At 46.0% G+C, this 21,202-nt stretch overlaps 3 protein-coding genes across 23 annotated transcripts in view; 1 reads left to right on the top strand and 2 right to left on the bottom strand.

Moving 5' to 3' along the window:
• Nucleotides 1-4,471, bottom strand: part of TNNT3 (troponin T3, fast skeletal type) — a 33,962-nt gene extending 29,491 nt beyond the window's left edge. For 12 of the 18 annotated variants that reach the window (XM_065755179.1, XM_065755182.1, XM_065755188.1 and 9 more), the window contains exons 1-2: nucleotides 4,394-4,469; nucleotides 114-148 (exon numbers count right to left, since the gene is read on the bottom strand). In XM_065755179.1, coding sequence (XP_065611251.1) covers nucleotides 114-133 — 20 coding nt within the window. In that variant the 5' untranslated portion in view covers nucleotides 134-148; nucleotides 4,394-4,469. Of the gene's footprint in view, nucleotides 1-113; nucleotides 149-4,393 lie in introns of all 18 variants that reach the window. The other 6 variants (XM_065755192.1, XM_065755189.1, XM_065755190.1 and 3 more) reach the window with 2 other exon arrangements.
• A 1,068-nt stretch (nucleotides 4,472-5,539) lies between these two features.
• On the top strand, nucleotides 5,540-19,480 carry PRR33 (proline rich 33). 2 transcript variants are annotated; one of them, XM_065755165.1, is made up of 3 exons: nucleotides 5,540-5,647; nucleotides 10,559-10,686; nucleotides 17,713-19,480. In XM_065755165.1, the coding sequence occupies exons 2-3, from the start codon at nucleotides 10,666-10,668 to the stop codon at nucleotides 19,339-19,341; spliced, it is 1,650 nt and encodes a 549-aa protein (XP_065611237.1). In that variant the 5' UTR covers nucleotides 5,540-5,647; nucleotides 10,559-10,665; the 3' UTR covers nucleotides 19,342-19,480. The 2 variants fall into 2 exon arrangements, with proteins under 2 accessions (XP_065611237.1, XP_065611238.1); XM_065755166.1 differs by lacking the exons at nucleotides 5,540-5,647; nucleotides 10,559-10,686 and adding an exon at nucleotides 17,018-17,096.
• LSP1 (lymphocyte specific protein 1) overlaps nucleotides 13,532-21,202 on the bottom strand; it is a 38,237-nt gene continuing 30,566 nt past the window's right edge. For all 3 annotated transcript variants that reach the window (XM_065755169.1, XM_065755167.1, XM_065755168.1), the window contains exon 11: nucleotides 13,532-14,385. The gene's annotated coding sequence lies outside the window, so the exon portion shown is untranslated. The remainder of the gene's footprint in view (nucleotides 14,386-21,202) is intronic.

The following is a 21,202-nucleotide window of genomic DNA, read 5'->3' as shown; positions in this document are numbered from 1 at the left end:
TTGGGGCTGTGCATGGGGTGACAGTTGCCTCCCTTCCTCATGGGAATGCCCTAGGGCAATCTGTGGACCCAAGCAGAATAGATGAATGTGCAGGCAGCTCGCTCTCTACTTACACTTCCTCGGTATCAGACATGTTGGCAGTGAGTTTCTAGATAAAAGATGAAAAGAAAAAGAAAAAAAGCATTATTAGCGAGAGAGCCTCCTAAATAATTCCAAGGCAGGAGCAGATGGGTTGACATTTGAAGATGAAAAAGCCAGGCATCTGCTTTCCCACACAGCAGCCAATCCCCCACCAACACTGCCATTTTCGGAGTGCTACAGACCCCAGCCAGCCAGGTCAGATGAGAAGTGGAAAAGGGGAAAGATCAGCTGGCAATATGTGCCTATCAACTCAACCACCCGGGGGGGGGGGGGAGGGGGGAAAATCTGGACCTGGCTTTGGGTTACAAAACCTCCAAGGTTCAGGGAGATGAGCACAGGCCATGTCCTCTCACACCTGTCTGACATTTCCACTGCTTCAGCATGATCAGAGAAATTTTGCCTTCTTCTACTCAACTAGAAGTGGGAAGATCCAAGCTTCAAAGCATTACTCAGAGCTAGAAAATATAATAATAATAAAACAACCACCCTACAGATATATCCAGAGATAACTATTTAATTGTCAGCACACAGAAACTGTCATTACGTGCCTTAAGTAATAGTGTCTGGCTTACACAGTTGATTAATACATGAACAATGAGCTGATTAATTTAGGATGAAAACTGGCCAAATGCACAGTTAGGCAATCCACATCAATCTAGCCAGTTGTCCTTATTACAACACATCTCACAGACCATGGCAGAGACAAATCCGTCCATGGCACTTTTCTGGCTTGTATATGAGCACACTGCAGTGCAAGGCCACTGCTCTTCTAAAAGCCCTGCCTGCCCTGAGGCTGGGGGCAGGAGGTAGTCAGGGCCCCTTCGAACTTCCTCCAAATTGGCAGTAGGTCTTAAAATACAAAGCCAGGCTCCTCTTGGCTGGGAAACCCAAACCGTGACTTTCACAACTTCATTACTCAGCTGATATATGAGAGATGTCTTGAAGGAGCAGGTGGACTGATTTAGGTTCAAAAGGAACAACTGCAGCACAGAAGCTTTCTATTTCAGAGGAAGGCAGTAATCCCAGAGGCTCCAACTCTGCCCTATAAGGGATCCTTTCCATTCCCCAGCAGTGACCCTGAACACCACTCATTAACGCTACTCGTTGACACCAACACAATTTAAAAACTCATGTTCTAAACAGGCTGCATTTTCAACCTCCTCATATACCTCACAATTGCCCTGGAAATCATACCAGCAATGGCTGTATTACAGGTAGGAGGATGGCCTACTGCTAGTACACACAAGACCTGGTTTCAGCAATTTCTTGGTGCAAGGCTTCATCTAACCAATACCCAGCATTGCCCACAGGCATCACTCCTATTTGGGAGTAACCACAGTTCTGCAAAAGGCTTTTAGAACCACAGAATGGCTTAGGATGGAAGGGACCCTAAAGATCATAGAGCTCCAACTGCTTGCTTAGGTATAACACCACCTCTTGTCTTTCTTTATCTAGATCATCAAGTCTTCAGTATTCAGGTTTCTTCTTGCTCTCTGCAGAGGGGCTAGCAGTACAGCAGCATTGCAGTCTCACTTCAGCCACCAAAAATTATTTGAGTAAACAGCAGTAACACTTAACAGTGTGTTGCTTTCTGCAGTGGGTTGGTAGAGATTGTCCTGGCAAAAGCCCAAGGAGGGAACCTTTCAGATGACCAGCTGTCAGCTTCTACTGAAGTATGTGATCTGTTGGACTCGTGGCAATGGCCAGTCCTCCCATGCTTTCTGCTTTAATGTGCAAAGGCAAATTTCATTCTTCCCAAGTTGGATTGAAAAAAAAATAGGGGGGGGGGGCCTAAAGACCTTTGGGCTAAACTTTCACTGCATGGTACAAAGAGTGATATTGCTCTGTGCTGGAGAAGAAAACAGCCTGAGAGACCCACATGCGGATGCAGAGCGAAAATATTTGCTTGGTGTGGGGTGGGCATGTAATGCAGGGCATACTGTACTTTCCAAGGCAATTGAAGTCAACGGGAATCTTTGCAATCAGGCTTGCTATTAACAGATATCGGAATGAGCTCATCCACTCTCCAATTTAGCTCTCAGGACTTCTTGCTGAGGGTTGTCACACTTGTACTCCCCTACGCTCTTCCATATTTGTTAATCCAAGTGCTGTGACAGCAAGTGGGACTTGACATGGCATCTGCCCACATGCTAGGAAGGCCAAATGAGAATGCCAAAGTTTCTAACACCCAAATGCCCCAATCCAGAGGTGCTTTCCAGGCCCTAGATAAAATGAATCAATAACAAGCCAAGGACAAAACCATATAGCAAGAAAAATACCCTGGGCAATTTGGGAGCCATGTGTGAGACAAGAAACGCTTCTCAATTCCTTCATCATCCACATAGCTAACCATGTCATCAAAGCAGCAAATAATACAGAACCGTATTCATCCCAAAAAGGGAATGAGGAAAGCAATCCACTAAGAACAGTATATATTTTCTTCACTGAAGGCAATGGAAAATCTCCAGCTGGCTCAGGATTGCCCTTCAGTAGAAATTACATTACACATAGTGAACGCAGCCCAAGATTAGGGCTGTTAGCACCTTGAGGCAATAACTGGTTTTTGTTTGTACAGTGGCAGAGTAAAATGGGGGTCTGGACTTGACTGAGGTTTAAGGATGTAATAAAATCAATTAGTTCATAATGCCCACCGTCTGGGAGGAAAGCAAAACACAGTTTTGCCAGCCTGAGCTTCCTGCCTTCTCTCACCCCTTCAGGTGAAAGTTGAGGTTACTTTTTGCATTTCATACAAACTAAAAATCTGAATTGTTTCATTTCGAATTTTATTTGCTTATGTTCTTCAAGCCCTGGTGTTTGTTCCATTCAAAAAATTAAATTAAGCCACACATGCTCATTTGCTTTTCCAATAAACACAGGGATGTAGTGGTTTTATTGCTTGCCCTCCCAGCTGGCAGGACAAATGCCCTCTTCTTCCTCAGCCCCAAATGGCCAGGGGCCAGCTCAGCTCGTCCTCTTTGACCCCAAACACTTCTGTCCTTGGCCAAAGGAGCAGAACCATCACATCCCAAGAAGCATCTTAGCAGCTGGGAATGTGCCTGCCTGCCTGCCAGCTGGGAGGAGGAATGGGCTCCCTTGCACCTCAAGCCTATCCTTGGAAATAACCCACTACCAGCCATACAAGGGAGATGAGGTGGCAGGAGCACTAGAGAAAGGAGGGAGGAATAAATTGGCCATGCATGGGCAATGGAACAGCGCTCAGACAGAGCAGGGTTCAATCCACCAAAAAACTATGATTTCCTGGCCAGGACTGCTGCAAACTCAACACATCCGTTATTATTACTATTTTTCTAATAATGTATGTATGTAAGATGTGTGTAGATAATAGATTTCTTCCTGCTACCTCCTTTATTTAATCTGCTACCTCCTTTATTTCCGTAAATATTTTCCCAAATGTTTTTTCCAAATATTTTCTGCTCAATATTTTCCCACAGAAAGTGCTTCTCTCACTGCTGGGATTGAGTAGTGGAGCTCACTTGCCTCCCTCAACACAAAGCAAAACGCCAATTCTTGTCCCAGAATTCATCCTTTAACCTTGACTTTGGGTGTCACCTACCTGTTGTTTGGAGCTGTCCAGAAGCAACAAAGCTAAAATTGAGAGATCAGCTGTGCCTAACTGATGTCCCTTGCTCTTGCCCCATCCTGTCCCCATGTGGCTAGTCACCCACAGCCCCACCAGCATGCTGGAGATCCTCCATGCCACCCACACTGAGGGTCAGGCCAGAAAGGCACAGGGCTTTGAAGCTGTATTTACAGTAAACATCCCATAGCCACATTGAATTTACTCATCTACCTCCTCCTGCAGAGGATCCTTCCCTAACTTTGTTCTTTCCATGGAAGGAGCGGGAGTTCTCAGTGGCTGTATTAGTGCTCATCTGTCCTCCATCCCCTCTACCTAGGTCATGCCTTTCTTCTGGGGACACATCAGTATTTCTATCTCACTGCCCAGGAGTTTTCCCAAACACCACGTGCACTGCCCTGACCCCAAACAATACCACTTCATTGGCTTTAGAGGTGTCTCTTCCCCTTCTGCTGACCCTCACACCCAGATTCTTACAAGTGACACAGGTCTCATGCAGTGCCCCAGCGAAGTGGGTAAGGAAAAGCACCTTTCCCTTAGCGGGAACACAACCTATGCAGGATCCCAGACCTCACAAACTTCTAACCCTCCCCTTGGGATCAGCTCCCATTCAAATCTTAGCCTCAGTGCATTTCCCAACGGGGTCCTGCTTACCTGGGGGTGTGGAGACAGGCACGGAGCTCCTTGCAGAGGGGTCGGGCTGGGATCTGCGGGCGTCTCGAGGTGCCTCTGCTCTCAAGTTATAGTGACATTCGATCGTCTGCAGGAGCCGATTGGCCCCCAGCCCCCTGCGATGGGCAGGAAAGGGAAGGGAGTAGGGTGAGGAGTGAGGGAAAGGGTGAAAAAAAAGTCATACCATGTATAGGAGCAGCTAGAGGGATTGCACAGATGCTTCTTAGATGGGAGGGACATGTTTGGAGTAAAAAACAGCAGGGCTTCTATATTTACACTACCACTAGGCAAGCAAAGCTTAAAGAGGGGTATCTGAGGCAAAGGCACCTCAGAAACGAAATGTAGGTCTGTTGGAGCTCCATGTTTTGTGGTTGTTGCTTAAAACATGATTGTGGCACACTACTTTCTGCAAGCTCGGTGTACAGCAGCCACCCCTACACCCCCAGCCAGGCAGGCTGCTCCTTGGCATCTCCCTGCTGCCTTTGAAGTGCGAGTTACTTTGAAGTCTGCAGAGAGCTTGAGGACATCCAACGGTGCTCAGAGGGTGCACAATAAGTCAGCAGCACATAGCACGTGAAGTTTTGTGTGTTGACACTCACCTACCTCTTGCTTAGGGTCCTGCCAAGCATCAGGGTTGAGGGAGACCTAGACCAAAATGCAAGAATACAGCAGGAGAACCACACAAGAGTGTGCCTGGTCTCAAATCACACTCAGAACCTTCTCAGCATAATATTAAAGTGATATTTAAGTAAGGACATCATATGGCAAGCTTTGAGTGGCTGAACCCTCCAGTCACTCCAGTATGAGAATAGGAGCCTTTAGGTGCACAGAGGGACCCAATGAGCAACCCAGAAACATGCAAGGTTTCACCAGCTGCACAAACATGCCAGCAGAGGCTCACAGTAGTTTGCACGACCCACAGGTCATGGTTTCCATTTCACTGCCACTTGCAGCTTCAGTCCCCATCCCCTCCTCCTGTCTCTTCTTGGCAAGCAGCCCCTGCCACACAGACTGTACCCACGGTGTGCCTGGCAGATGGGGCACCCCTTTCTCCCAGCCTGTAGGAGCAGAGAAAACCTTTCAGAGCTGCAGGACAAGTGATATTTTTGGCTCAGCTCACAGATCGATTCCTTCCCGGTCTTTCCCTGCCACTTGCAGGAGGGAGTCCCCGCGTGAGGATGTAGAGAGCAGCTTTTAAAGACGTGGAGCAGGGTGCTGCAGCCTCCCATGCACCAGGTAACGTGCACGAGCAAAAATCCCCTTATCCCCTCTCTGCCTCCTGCAACCTGGCTTGTGATGATGCTTGTGTTACCTGTTGGGTGGGAAGGGGATAGAACCACTAGGTCTGCACCCATGCTCAATGCCCTGCTTTGGGCAAGAGGAGCCTGATGGTGGCAGAGCCCCAGCAGCACCCACTAGGTGACTGTGACCAGGAATCACAGCCTGCATTTCTCCAGAACACCAATGCAGCCAACTAGCTTTCATGACACATTTTGGGCTTTGCTAAGCATTTTTGCCGTCTTGCACTGGCTCATTCCCATCACGTGCTCTGCTGGTTGGTCACATTGCCAAGAAATAATGTATTTGCCCAAACTGGCAGCAGAGCAAGGATGTACTGGAGGGGAGTCCCTCATCTGCTTCTCCTTTTATATCTCTTGTAGAGCATGCCTGTCTGGCAAAGGTACCATCAGCTTCTTTCACTTATCTGTCCTTCTGCATTGCTCTTGCTGCTGATGGGGAGTCTCCATTCAGGTTCTCCAAACCAGGGTGCACTGACAAAGCTACATAAAGGCAAAATTAGCGTTGACAGACTGTGGGATGGACAGGCACAGCAGAGTGCTCTGACCGGCTGCAGCTCTTGACTTTCTCCAGTGTTACTGGGTTGAATGCACTGGGCATTGTACTGTGCAGCACCATAAGCATAGAGATGCAGGAGACAGATGCTGACTCTGATGGAAAATAAATTATATGCGAACTTTGGTTTCTGAAGCACACCCTTAAATCTCATGTGCATGTCTGCACAGATGTAGACACACTGATCTAAGATGAAAGCTCAGCTTGGTGTTATGTAGCACATGTATACTGTCTTCCCCATCACCAGGATACTTATGACTGTCCCTAAAGGATGCCTGTGTACTCTCTGGATTTCCTCCACCAGGAGTGCTCATTTCCATGCCCACATCCTGTCCTGGCTGCCTTGAACTGCATGCTGTATTGCCAGTGCCAGCCTGGTCTGACTGAGGGGACCTGTGCCATCCATCCCTTGAGCAAAGTCTTGCCTGACACCTGTGTTCTTCTTTTGCTCTGCTACCACTTGGCTCACAAGCAAGGCCCACCTCCCACAGCCCCGTTCAGTGCTTCATCCTTTCTTCTCTTTGTGGGTCTCACTGTCAGCTTTGGCATGTAACCATGATCCTCTTCAGTATTTGTTTTGTATCTTAGCCACATACCCCATGCAATCCATACATACTCCTTATATCATCTCTTGATGCCATATGCCATATTCACAGCCATTGTGGCCAGCAAGAAAACACTACCAACCACCTCACAGTCCCTACTCATAGCATTGACCAGAAAAGGGAAGAGACAATTGCTTGCATCCACCTTTCTACCAAAACCAATTGAATTTTGCTAGGTGAGGGTGTGGAAAGCACAGGTCTTTGGAGACCACTTAGTGTACCATGAATGGTACAAAGGCTGTACAAAGCAGGCACCAGCCAGGCTCTAAAATTGCATCAAGCCCACCTACCTGCTACCTTCAAACCAGAATCTCACATTCTTTCACGCTGACATTGTTTCCACACAGGAGGAAATAGAAAATCAGAGGTTGGGACAGAGACCCAGAGGAGTTTCCATTGGAAACCTCTGCAGCCCTGAGAGCCTTAAGTCCTGTCTGTAGCACAGCTTTACATTCCTTAAATACTGTAGAGTTTGTAAATAAAATGAGCTATATCCTTGAAATAGAACAGGTGAATTAGGGTTAAAAAGGAAATATCTTACTCCTGATATGAACCTCTTATTTACCAAGTCCTGACCCTGAGCAAAATCAAAAAGACAAAAAAAAAAAATTGAAACGAATGATGCCTAGCCAGAGATCCTCCCAAGATCCTTCTCCAAACAGCATTGCCCTTTATCCTTCATTCTGCACTTGCATTTTCATGGAGGAGCTAGAAGAACTTTCAACAGCATGAAAATGGTTAAGCCACCCAAAGTGAAGCTACATGCAAGGGAAAGGTGTTTTACTTGCATTCTTCCATTACTCACCATCAGAATATTTCTTGGTTGGGTTTGTTTTTCCCTTCTGAACTCCTATTTGAATGTTTTCTAAACAAAGTATTTCAATTTTTTTTGCATGATTCTGCTTTTGGCATGCTGGTCCATATATACAGACTTCAACAATGGAACACTTGAAGTTTTCCAGGAAAACATGCTGATTGAGCTGATTGGGGAAGGGATGTGGTGTTTGTTTTTCTGGCTTGTGACACTGTCAATTATATGCTTCTTACTGTGAGTTAGGGCAGGCGGTAAACGAGAATCACAGAAGGCATTTGGTAAGGGACACTAAATTCTTATCCAAGTTTCTCCTTTTCTTCTCTTCCTCCTACTTCAGAGAAAGAATTTCTGCAGAGGGCTTTGATCAACAGCTCAAGGTTAGAGCGCATGCCTTATGCTCACTGAAACGCTCTTTCCAGTTTAATTGAAGCAGTTGCAACTAAGAAGGCAAAACAGATAGTGACTAAGTAGTCTCAGAGAAAGGACAGAGTATAGATAAATATTTTCTGTTCCTCAGTAAAATCCAACAACCTATTATAAACAGCAGGTCAAGTATAGATCAGAATAGCCTTAAACTTTAAAATCAGCTCCTCTATTTAGGAACCAGCAGGTTGCTGCCATTTTCCTAGTGATGACGGGATGCTGGGGAATGTGCAGCACAACTCAGATGGGATGAGCAAAGGCCACATTTCTCTTGGTCTCCTCAAATGCCTTGCTTGGCATTTAGGGTCAGGATCTCTGTCCTCAATATCGTGCAGCTTGTCTCTCTTTCTCCCAGCTGAAAGGGACCAGGGCAGGGCTTACACCTCTGACAGCAAGCATGCCAGCACCCAGACATTTCTACAGCCCCATCGCAAGTGGTCCTGAGAGAAAGCTTTCAGGCCCAGATCTGCAGGAGGAACAAAACACAAGACAACAGGAAAGCTGAGAGCAGAGATCCAGAAGCCAGTCTTTGAATGCCACCTGATACATATATTCACTTGATCCATTAGAAGCAACTGTAGCAGTCAGGAAAACATAGGATGAGGGCAGCAGTGGCATGGGGAAGTTTTCAGGCTATGGGAAATTCATAGAATCATAAAGGTTGGAAAAGACCACTAAGGTTATCTAGTCCAACCATCAATCCAACATCACCATGCCTACTAACCATGTCCCTCAAACTTGCAGGCATTCATGCAAAACGAAGTACTTCATTAAGATAGATAAGTATTTGTGAGGTTGTGGGTCCCTGAATCCTAGAGGGTGGCTGGGGCATCTCACAGCGTCAACACCTTCTCCTGATGGTAGCTCCATGTTGTCTCCAAGATGCAAAGGTATAACAAGGAGGATAAAAGGTGCCTAATAGGCTGTCATGTTATATATGCATGGCTCCATATGTAGGGAGGAATTCAATCAACACTTCAAGGAGGACACAAACATGTCAGCTCCTCAGCCAGTAGGATCTTCTACCCCTATCTTGCCATGTCAAGAACAAAAACTGCATGCCTGCTTAAGAAATAGGGATGGATCTGAAGACCTCCTTCTTCAGTGACAGATGCAAACATAAGCCAACCTTGTGCATCATTCATACGCTTCATCATTCATACTTCATATCTGCTGTGAATAAATTCATTAGACTGATCCAACTTCAAGGAGCAACATGTCCTCATGCATTACCATCAGTGGTGAGGCAAGGGAATCATAGAATGGCTTGTTTGGAGGGGATCTTAAAGATCATCTAGTTCTAACTGACCTCCCCCTTCTGTGGGGGGTCAGGCTAAATCAGGCTGCCCACGGCCCCATCTAACCTGACTTGAATGCCTCCAGAAATGAGGCATGCACAACTTCTCTGGGCAAGAGGACGAAAGTTAACAGAGCTCCAGGAAAATAACTTGGGTGGGACAGATCTTTCCAATCTATGGGATAGTAGGTCTTACTGACCATCAAGTACCTTTCAACACCTTTTGTGAAAGGGTTAAAGAGGAAGGAGACTCCTGAGAAATGTGTTACCCCCAAACTATCAGCATCTGCATGGCTACCATGAAAACTGGCCTCAGCAGTTGGGTCACAATTCTGGTGATCATGGGAAATACTCAGCTTTCTCAATTCAACCCAGAGTGATTGGAAAACAGGTTAGAGATGCACTAGTGCCTGGAGTGAATGGTCAACAATGCTCAGCAGGGTAGTACTGGATAAGACAAGGAGTGCAAAAAAGCTAACTCTGAAGGCAAACATCTCAATGTTTCCACACTTTACGTCCAAATTGAACATAGCAAGCTTAGCCCTGCGCGTTTTAGCCGTCTTGGCCCAATTTTTGAGTGAAACAAGAATCAAACTCCACAGAAACCAGCAACCCAAAATTCACCACTGTCTGTCCAATCCCTCAGCTCCAAGTCATTCTTTCTCTTCTCCCCAGCACAGCACTTCCCAAGCTTGCACCCTCCAAGTACAGCTCATGCTAAGCCAGGAACAAGCAGAAGCGGAGCCAGAACTCATCCTCTTCCTCTCCAGGGACAGTAACAACCAAAGCACAGCTTCAAATTTGCATTTTGCAACCCTGCCTTTTGCAAAACAGTAAATCTGACCAGTAAACTTGAAAAGCCGCCAAATGGTTTTACTGCCTGGAGCTATCCTGCTAGAATATCTGTCCTGGCAACATCACCATCATCTGCCCTTCACCTCTCCAGTGCTTCAGATACCAAAATTTGCAGAGCCAAAGCTGGGAGTATGCAATGGTGTTATTCAATATGTCATCTTCACACTTATTTTAAGCCGTGGAACTTTTAATGCTTTTAAAAACTAGTCACTTTATTTTTGAGAAACGTCTGGTACTGACTGGCTACTGTAAATACTTTTTTTTTTTTCCTCCATATGGTATTTTGAACTTACCTACAGGGCTCTACAAAACACAAGAAAACAGCTCCTGAAATGATCTTGAAGGAATGATGATCTGTCAATTTCGCAAACAAAACATGATTCACCCAACATGCAAGTGATTGCACATGGAAACAAGTCACACATCAGTAAGTACTGAATTTCACCTCTCTACACTTAATATAAATCTCTGATTTTTGCAGTGTTCTATCCCTCTATTGTTTGACTGTTTGTTATGGGAAATATTCTTGTTCCATCTGCTTTAGACTCGCCCATAGGATTCAGGAGCTCTAAGTCCATGATACCTTCTATTTAATTGAAGGACAAAGAGTACATGCCTTTAGCACAGCTGTCACTTATGGTTATTAAGAAATTAAGCACCTTTCTGAAATTTATGATTTACATCAAACCTCCCCACTACAAGCAAAAACCTCAGTTGACCCAATGCAAAGGCATTGAGAAATCACCTGCTTGTTATCGCTGTCAGGATCATAGAATCATTAAGGTTAGAAAAGATTACTAAGATCACTAAGTCCAACCATCAACCCACCACCTCAACCACATTGCTCAGTGCCACACGTCTATATTTCTTGAACACCTCCAGGGACAGTGACTCCACCACCTCCATGGGAACTCTGTGCCAGTACCTCACCACCCTTACAGGAAAAATTTCTTCTTTAATATCCAACCTGATCCTTGTAAGGAATATTTTTAAGCAAGCACTAAGCCTTATTACATTTTGTCACTGTCAGATCCGTCCTTTATCTACTTAAAAAACAAATATATATATAAGAGGATCTCATAGAATTACAAAAAGCATATACAGCAGGAAAGAGGTAGCAAGAGACCAACTCAGAGACTTGTCCAGCAACAGATCAGCTGCTGCCTCATTATTTATAGCCTCGCTGCTCCTTGGGCTTGTTTACTGCCTTTCCCTGAGGTGCTGGTGGGAGGAGAAATGCTGACATTCAGGTCCAGATGCCTCAGAGCCTGACCTTTCCTTCTGTGAGCACATTTCAAGGGACAAAGTCACTGGGAAACTTTAGACTTTTGCATCTACCACCTCACTGAAGGCCCAACATGGAGCTGCTTTTAAGTGGTAGGAAAGGACCTCTTAATTAACAAACATATATATATGAAGACAATTATAAAATGGACCTATACATATTTTATGCCTGGAAAGAGAAGCAGATAAGTCTAGCCCCAAACCTAAGACAGAACAAACACAACAAAGATGTAGTATTCAAAATAGCCTTCAGTTTTCCATCAGCTAAGCTTTCCTCAAGTTTAAACAGAGCTGTTTTGCAGCCTGTGAGAAATAAGCATTGCACTATTATCAGCCATATTTCTTCACAAATCCCATCTCCTATTCATTCCAGTTGACAAGCAATATATTCCAGTATTACTGTAGGAGGAACAGATGATATGCTATAGCATATTTCCCCCCTGCCTAATCTAAACAAATAGGATGGAGACAGAAAAAGTTGCAAAGAAGCAACACCTTGAGGCACTGCAGCCAGTGCACCAGGAGCCCACACTGGGATTCGAGGCCCCTTCTCTAGGCACCATCAGCCTGACAAGGGGTGGTGAATTTGAAGGACACAACAACATAGGACATAACCAGACACCACACAGGACCTAAGAGAAATGGCTCTTGTCCACCAGGCTCTGAAAGTAGACTTCACAGCTGGAGCAAGACTCTTACATCACAGTAACCCGCCTCCACTCCCCACCAGCACCTGCAGCACGTGCACACCACATTACCTCAGAAGGAGGAACAACACCTCGTAAAGTTAATATAATTGTGGAAAACTTTCCCCTGGCTGATTCAGATACCTCATAAAGAGCTGCACGCACCTGCTTCAAGCCAATTCCCTTCCTGGTTTCTCCAGAGGCTTTCTGTGCAATCTGCTCACTTCTAGCTGTAGCCAGCACCTGAATTATCACAGCTGTTTCTGTTAAAACCACGTAAGTTCCACATGGACTTTAAGTGAGGAATTACATCCTGTCAATTAACCCTCCTTAGCACAGGTATCTCACACAAACAGCCTTCAAAGCTTTTCTATGCTCTCCAAGCTGGCAGGATGTGCATCAATAAAAGAATAGCTTCTGGACACCCTCTCCCAACTACTAGCAGGATAGAGTAGGAAAAAAAGCAGTTTGCACCCATGCAGACACCACACAGGGCTGCTTACAGGATGCCTTGATGCTACTGTTGATGCTCTGGTCTCACTTGAAAATCACAGTTTGGCAGAAGAAGGATTAAAAGAAGATATAATCAGATGTCATACATGAATCCATGAGTCCTACCTCCATGGTGAGGAGAAGCAGGGGACAAGGGCAACAGCAGGCAAAGATCATAGCAAGAAAAGAGATTTCTCTTGCAAAGAAAAATAAAAATAAATGTCAAGAGCTTTCCCATTTCTAACAATTTAGGATAGCAAAGGCAAAGATTCTGCAATCTATATGCTGTCTCTACTCCACAGAAATATTATTCAGAAGGTCACATCCATAAAGGGTTTTTCATTAGGTGGTTTCAGATAGGAGAGTCAGCTTATTAGTGCTGCATGCCCCTGCAGACAGCTGCTTTGACCTCATCTCAGATGCACAAGCAAGCCATAGAGCAATTTTTATAGCTGACTTCTCCAGTGCTTTTAGTTGAAGCTTGATTTCTCAGGTCTATTAGCTAAGGAGCTGAGCTTTCTGCCTCTCCTAGATGCTCAATCCAGAAAGCCTTCCACATGCCGCTCCATCTCTCCCCAGACACCACTCACTCCCATCTTACAGTCATTCTCCCCACTCCCCAATGACAAGGAAAGTAGCAAGACACTCTTAAACTGGGTTTCTCTTGTGCTTGCTCATTTTCCAGCATGCATCAGGCTCCAACTCTTCTCATCATAGTCCGGTGCTTCTTCCCCTCATACTTTCGCTCAGAGTTGCAAGGCTCTTGGAAACAGTTTGTTGCAGGAACTCCTGCTTCAAAACTCTCAGAGGTGCCATCATTACAACATCTTCCTCATTTTATTAAATGCTTACAAAAAAATTAAATCCAGAAAACATTGTAAATTGAAGCAGAAGCAAGTTGCAAAACTATGTTGAGAGCCTTTGTGAGAAGAGGGTAGGAAAATAAGACTTCAAGAAGAGCTCCTCACCTGGAGAAGGAGTGCTCACCCCCACGATGGGCAGCAGAGGGGAAGGCAGTGACTTTCTGAAACAAAGCTGCTGCTGCTGTCAACATAGTAGAGTGGCAGGAACATCATGGCATAGCTACTTAGTTGTGATTAAAGGATGATATGGGAACTAAATAAACAGGACTAAATTAAACACAATTTGATGTGCACACAGATGTAGGTCCCTCAAAGCAGATGTTGCAGGGCAACATCTTCATGCACAGCTGGCACCAGGAGGGTGGCACAGGGTCTACCCATCACTCTCCAAAACCAATTCCTTCACTGGAGTTCCCACAAGCTCCCCCTCTCCATCACACAGCAAGAGACCTGCCAGACAGCTAGGACAGCAAGTCCTTCTCCTTCAGCACTTGAAAAAGAGGAGAGAGGGGAGCTACAGCCTCCCATCTCCATGGCAAAGCCATATTTAATTAAAGGTGGGAAAAAAAAAAAAAGAGTCAAAGAGTCATGTAGAAGATTAAAGAGGAACTGGTTTGGCCGGTTGATCCATCCCTCACAGCCAGCTGGAGGCAGAACGGGGTGTCCTCACCCCATGAGGTGTCAGGCTGTACTGGAGCAAACTGACATCAGGCAGGAGAAGAGAAATATCCGTTGATTATCTTCTATGGAGCAGAGGGAGTTGTGGCATTTAGAATTGCATCGAGACAGGTCCAAGCTCAGCTGTAAGACAAGAAAATATGGTTAGGCATATTCTCAGGTTTGATATGAGGAAAAGTTTCTTCTGTGGAAGAGTGGTCAAACTGGCACAGGATGCCCACACAGGTGATGGGGTCACCATCCCCAGAAGTTAAACATGGAGACATTGCACTGAGGAACGCAGTCAGTGGGCAATATTGGTGGTAGGTGGATGGTTGGACTGGAAGATCTTAGTGGTCTTTCCCAACCTTAATGATTCTATAATTCTCTTCTACCACAGGAAATACCCCAACCTGTATCATGTCTAACAGTTAAAGGCAGTTTTATTCCACCCAGCTGATGCCAAGCAGAAGGAAGGAGGTGCTCCCACCAGCCTCTCTGACCCAGCAGGCAATTAGCAGGCTTTTTCCCAAGCCCAAGAAAGCCACTTGAGCACAGAGCACGTTTCTCCAACCCCCAACAGCCGCAGCTCTCCACCCAGGACCATCTGCAGTCGTATCAAGTTCCTGCAGCTCTTGATGCACTCTGTGTGCGACAGCTGGTGCTGCTGAGGGAAAATGACTTTTCCACCATGTGATGGATGGCTCCTCTGTGCCAACACGCTCCCTGCTGCTCCCAGTTTTGGAGTGATTGTGGATGAAGTGGGGCAGAAGGGTAGGGAACTCCAGATGGTTGACCTGCCCTCCTCCTCAACCAACTCTGGGGGAGCTTATCCCCCTGGAAGCCTCTCAGCTCAGTTTCTTCCCAGTCCATAATGAACACAGATCTCTTCAAGTTGTATACTTCCCTCCATCCCCAGGTTTTCTGATCTAGCCTTTCTGCTAGTAAGAAAGCAAGTTTATCTTTCCCTGTGCTTTTCTTCGTTATGCAGCAAGGGGGAAGCCACACACAAGTCTTGCTAGTGGCATAGCCTCCTGTTCACAGGGCTCTGAAGGAGGCTCACTAGAAATAAAAAAAAAAACAAAAAACAAGCTTAACAGAGGAGGCAAGTAAATTGGAAGCCAGCTTCCTTTTACCACCTTTAGCATCTTTGCCTCTCCATCCAAACATGCAGATACCAGCACAGCTATGTGCCATGGAAGCTGCCATCCATATAGTCTCCAAGATCCACATCACAGCAGGTTTCAGAGAGATGCTGCCATAGTAGCAAGAGAGATTTCAGGAGCGCAGACCACAAGCCCTGAGGTTACAGGGCACAAGCCTGTGGCTAACTCCCAAAACAGAGGGAAAGCATTTTTGATGCATGCAGACTAGACCTGTCTTTCTTGTTCCACGAACCTTCACGCTTACCTCAGCAGCATCTTACAAAGTTCACAGAAAATCCCAGGCCAAATCCCACTCTGATCTATGCAGGAAGCTGCATTTTTCCAAGATGCAGCAATCCATAGGACAAGGAGGCACTTAGAGCTGATCAGTAGTTGGGAAGCCCATTGCCCTGCCTATTTAGTATTCTCAACACAACAAGCTTGAGCAGTTCAGCCTCATAATTCTGGCTTAGTAATGCAGCTAAACCACAGTCTTATGATACAGGCTGTCTGCAGGACCACAGTCTGAAATATATGAAATCATTCCATATTCAATCCTAACACCAGGTGAATGTGACTAGACCACATTGTAGTTGATAAAAACCACCCAAACAATTACTAATCAGAATAGAATTGCACCTCTGTAGGTACACCCCTCTTCAACTGAAACATTTTGGCTTTCTGAGCCAGAAAAATCTAGAATATCTACAAGATAACTGGGGGGAAGAACAGGTATACAATGGAGCAAACTCTCAGCCTTCTTTAGAGCCAGTGTGGAGTCGTTTCCAGGAGCAGCTCTTAGAATAGAGCAAATCCTAATCCTAGCCCAGTGCCTAAGGCACGAAGCTGATAAGCTGCTGGGAATGCCCAACAGTTGTCACCCCAGCTTGCCCAAATCCCTTTGAGACCCCTCGCCAAAATGCTGGGAGTTTTCTCATACTGCAGCTGAAACAAATGCATTGGCTAGGAACAGTACTGAGCAGCTTCCCAGCCCAGTGCTGGTAGCAGCACTTCAGGAACAAAGAAAACAACTGGCTTTCAAGGAGAAATACCCATTCTGCACTACTGGGAGTTTTGTTGGGTTTGGTTTATTTATTAATTTATGGGGGGGGACAGGGACGACACGGAGACGGACGTATCAGTGCAAACCCCCATCTTTGGGTGGATGCTTAGGCTGCAATTTCACTGACTAGAGTGGAAAGCATGCAATAGTCCCTGTGGGCAACCCTGACATCACCCCTTCTCATCTTCTTTATTCAGGATGCTCAGTCATATCCTGCACTGGGAGTTAAGGGACTCTAATTTATGCTTCATTTCATAGCAAAACTCAGCAACTCCACACTGAGGGAGAGCCAGAACAGAGTCAGATTTCTTTCTGGGGGCTGCCAAAGCATCACGGTTGCAGCAGAGTGTACGGTGCTCCCTAGACTTGCTGAGGAGGAGAAAGAGGAGAACCAGGACTAGTTTTCCCCTGCTGTCCTCAACAGCAAATCTGCTCAGTGCTCAGCGGAAAGGGATTGGCAGTACTGGGGAAATGCTGCTCCAGTGAGTTAGTAACAGAGCTGAAAAAAAAACAACAAAAACCAGGTATTTCTCTTCCCAAGAGCAGCACAACTTTGGCTTAAAGGGGTTCCAGGTGCAATTCCCACTGGAGATTAGACCCAATCCAGCCTACAATCCCTTCCTCTTCCACTGAAGATTTACTTCAAGGTAAAGGGAAAACTATTTTTTTTTGTCTCAAAGGCTGGCGAGTGGAGATAGAGGAAGTTGCCACCCTGCTCAACACAGCAAAGAAACACCAGAGCTAGTGCTCTGTCACAACACTTTCTTACCAGATAAGCACATCGTTAAGCCCTGCCTTTCACAACAGGGATGCCTTTCTGCTACCTAAAAAATAAAGCCAGGATCAACTTCAAACTGGAAAGCTCCAAGATACTTTCAATTCACACTCCTGGGGAATGTTTCAGAGCTCTAATATCTTAGAGCTATGCTGTTTCTCCTAATGTTATGTTGCAGATCATGCTAGGACTTGCCAAGGTGCCTCAAAGAACCTTCGCTAGATTTTGCGCTAACGCCAGGAACAGGAGGGCTCCAGCTTTGGCAACACAGCTTCTCCTGGTACGTCTCTTGCTCTGCCACACAACTCTTGAGACTGGCTGAGACCACCCTGGGAAGATAAGGAAGCAAAATCTGATGCTCTTATCACATAGTACTAACTCCATGCTTGTTTTTTTTAGAGAGGAAGAGAAGGCTATATTCATGAATACTCAGGCTTAGGCCTGGGCTAGATTCCAATCTCAACTCTAAGCTTTGTGCTTTCTTCTAGGAAATGACCATGCTGATCACAGTATCATCCTCCATTCAGCCCGCTCCCATTCGCCACCATGCATCTCCCCCTCCCACCCTCCCAAAGCCCAAGAAGGACAACCTACGGCTCCAGCAGCTGCTGAAGAAGGCTGCCAAGAAGAATGCCCTGCTAGCTGCAGAGCAAGCTAAGTCTTTTCGGTCCAGCCTCTCCCCAGTGAACGAGGCCAGCTCTGATCTAGAACGCAATGGAAATGCTCCCCCAGCAGAGACCCCCAAAGGGGCAGCACCAGGCCCCACCAGCCTCCCAGTGCACCTCTCCATCAAGCCTATCACCCACCACCGTGTGCACTCCCCTTTCCGCAAGAGCAAGCCCTTTGTGCTGAAAGTCACCGAGCAGAGACGCATTGCTGAGCATCTCAGGCTCACCATCCCCACAGCTGAATCCCCACTGCATGAGTCAGGTGCTTCCAAGGCTCCCCAGCAGCTTGAAGGCATAGACGCACACCTTCCCTCTCCAGACAACCCTTCAATACTCATTTCCTCCCATCCTCCACCTTCCAGCACACCCAGCAAGGAAAGGGCACCAGAGGCCACCTATATCACCAAGATGCACACTTATTTCCGCAGTGTCAAGGCTCCAAGATCCAAGACACCAACATCACATCAGATCCAAGCAACATCCAGCCATGAAGACAAAAGACCTTCATCTCCATCACCTGAAAAAAGTGGCTCTGAACCATTCCCAAGGCAGATGTCCTCCCCTCTTGACAGCAGCAAGGCCCCAGATCCTACACTGCAGCCTATTCTCCCTCATTCTGCAATGACAGAGCCTCCTAACCAAGCTCCCAGACCTACCTCTCCTAAAGAGACCATCGAGGCCCCTTCACCCAAACCCAGCAAACCTGATATCCACTCTTGTAAAGTTACAACCCATGGAAGTGATGCAGAAATATCCAGATCAGAAAAAGCTCCTGAATTGCCTGAGCAGGATGGTGAGATTCTGAAACCATTGACACCCAGCACTCCTTGGAGGCCAGAACACCCTGAAACAGCAAGCCCTGCACAAGCTGGGCCTGCCTCCATAGACACAAAGGCAGAACACATTGTGCAACCTCAGCCAATCCCCAGCTTGCCAAATACCAGCCCTCCTCTGCAAGGCAGGCCAATACCAGTGGAAGACTCAAGGCTTCTTGGAGCCAAGGGCAGCGGCTGGCATCGTCTCAGGAAGCACCTGATAGTACAGCCAGAAGCACCCAGGTTCCCAGAGCTTGAAGCAGAAAAACAGGGACAGGAGGAAGGGAACAAGGAGAAGGACAGCTCTCTGAGCATCAGTCAAGACAGCAGACCATTTAAATCAAGAGCCACAAAGATGTGGGATGCCATTTTATACCAGATGACAGTCAACAAGGAAAGGAGGCAGCAAGCAGAAGAGAAGAAAGCACAGAAGGAAGAAGGCTTCTTTCTTCCCCGCCGTTTCCCAATCTTTCTGCATAAGCCACGCTTTGATGCACGGAAACTGAGAGAGCTAGCTGCCAAACCCATGACAAAGATCACCACTGCGTTTGAGGTAGGTCGGTATGGATCCAGGACAGACAAGGAGCACACCAAGAGCTTTAACAGAACAGCATCAGGATGGTCAGTCAACTGAAGCCAAGGTACTCCAGCATACCCACTGCTCCAGAGGGTCCTACAGGGCACCAAGCAACTGCACCTGCACCTCCAGGTCATCTGCCTGGTAGAGCCAAGTGTAAGGAAAAAAATAAAATAAAAGTAAACCACCTCCAAGACAGCAGCCTCATGCTGAGAGTTTAAAGGTTACTCATATATAAACTTATATGTCATATGCACCACATCCACATGTCGCAAACCAGAGAAACAGACACACACATCTTCAAAAAAGCCAGCAACAAACACTAAGCAGTAGTATGGGACAGCAGTGACACAGCCAAGACAAGCTACCTATGGAAAAAAGCCCCATTTAGAGTAAGATGACAGAACTTGAAGGAGGGAATGCACATCTTCACCCAAAGCAGAGGCAAGGGACAGCATAAGATCTAACCCATTCTGCTTTCACACAGCTGTTCCCCCACTGGAAGAGCTGGGCCAAACTAGAAAGTCATAGAACACCGAGACTAACATTTTTTGTTGTAATTAGGTTCTGCTATATAATTTTATTTTTTTTAAGTTCATATGGGATTACGTTTTTACAACAAAAGCCTACTTCAGCATGTGAACATCAGCTCCGATGTACTTAATAAGGTGCTGTTTTCCCGGGGATCACAGTAAGTCCAAGTAAGTCTCATTTTCAGAAGCAAAATTATGATACTTGCATATCTGCTAGTGCCTGATGTCTTGAAAAAGCTAAAACAAAATCCCTGACACCAGTCATTCATAGAAATAACTGTCCTTTCCAGCATTAGTCACTCCTTTGCATCTGAACACCACCAGGCTTGTAAGCAAGAAAGCTGGTGGGCAGCTATTTCTGTCTCTCAGAGGACTTGGTCATTTGCTGGGTTGTTCCTACACAGCTGATATAGGATTGCTATGTTTAGCTTCATAGGAAATCGGATACGTAACTCTTTACATTCTCTTCCCATACAGAGCTGAGTGAAATTTCCCCAAGCTGAACTGTATATAGACTTAGGGGTAAGGGAGGAGGGGGAAGGTGGGGGTAAGGTCCTCTTGCCATTTTGAAAACTTTCATTGCTATCAGAAGAGCTGTTATAATTAACTCTTCATGGAAGTTTCAAGTTTGCTGGTCTTATCCTCTCTTCTTTGGAACCTCTTCTATTTTTTTCCCTTGGAACAGAGAAGAAAAAGCTCAAGTGTATGGAGTTTAGATTTCTCTTCCAACTCCAGTTCCGCAAGAAAATATTGAGAAAAGGTAGATTGGAAATATCTCAGCAATGACAAGTGGATCCCAGACAAGCCGTTGTAGGATGATTTGACATGCTGCAACACAAGGTTGCAGAGAAAGATCCACAGGAACAGAAATTCAAATAGACCGCAGTTTATAACACATGACATGCTTAATGTAACGTATATAAAGATGAACTTATAAAATGGCATCTTGCAGTAGTACAAATAGATAACTATGCTCAAGAGTCTGCACTCACAACAAACAAAACCCGCAATTATTATTAAGACTTTAACTGTCTAGAGAAGATGGTTTCAGATGCAGTTGGGCTTTAACCCACTTTGTCCCTCAGTGACAATGACCTGGAATAAACCTTGCAATGAGGAGAGGTTTGTGTCTTGCATCTGCTGGGTTTCCCACCAGGTTGCATCCACAGTCAATTCCACAGGGATGGAGAACTGCTGCTGGGGAGAGCAATGGAGAGGAAGCATAGGCAGGCAGAACTGACTCTAGTTCAGCCCCTAGACAAAAAGACAGAGGCACAGAGCAGGTACGGAGAGTCCTGCAGACAGACCCTGGCACAAGAGCATTGCAGACAAGAGAACAGATGCCCAGAGGCAATGGGAGATCACCAGCTCCAAATGAGAAGCCT

Source organism: Cyrtonyx montezumae, unplaced genomic scaffold (assembly GCF_038088225.1).
Source record: "Cyrtonyx montezumae isolate F1298 unplaced genomic scaffold, pur_monq_1.0 scaffold_10, whole genome shotgun sequence".
In the NCBI taxonomy this organism is placed as follows: Eukaryota; Metazoa; Chordata; class Aves; order Galliformes; family Odontophoridae; genus Cyrtonyx; species Cyrtonyx montezumae.
This window is presented reverse-complemented; position numbering and strand designations above follow the sequence as displayed.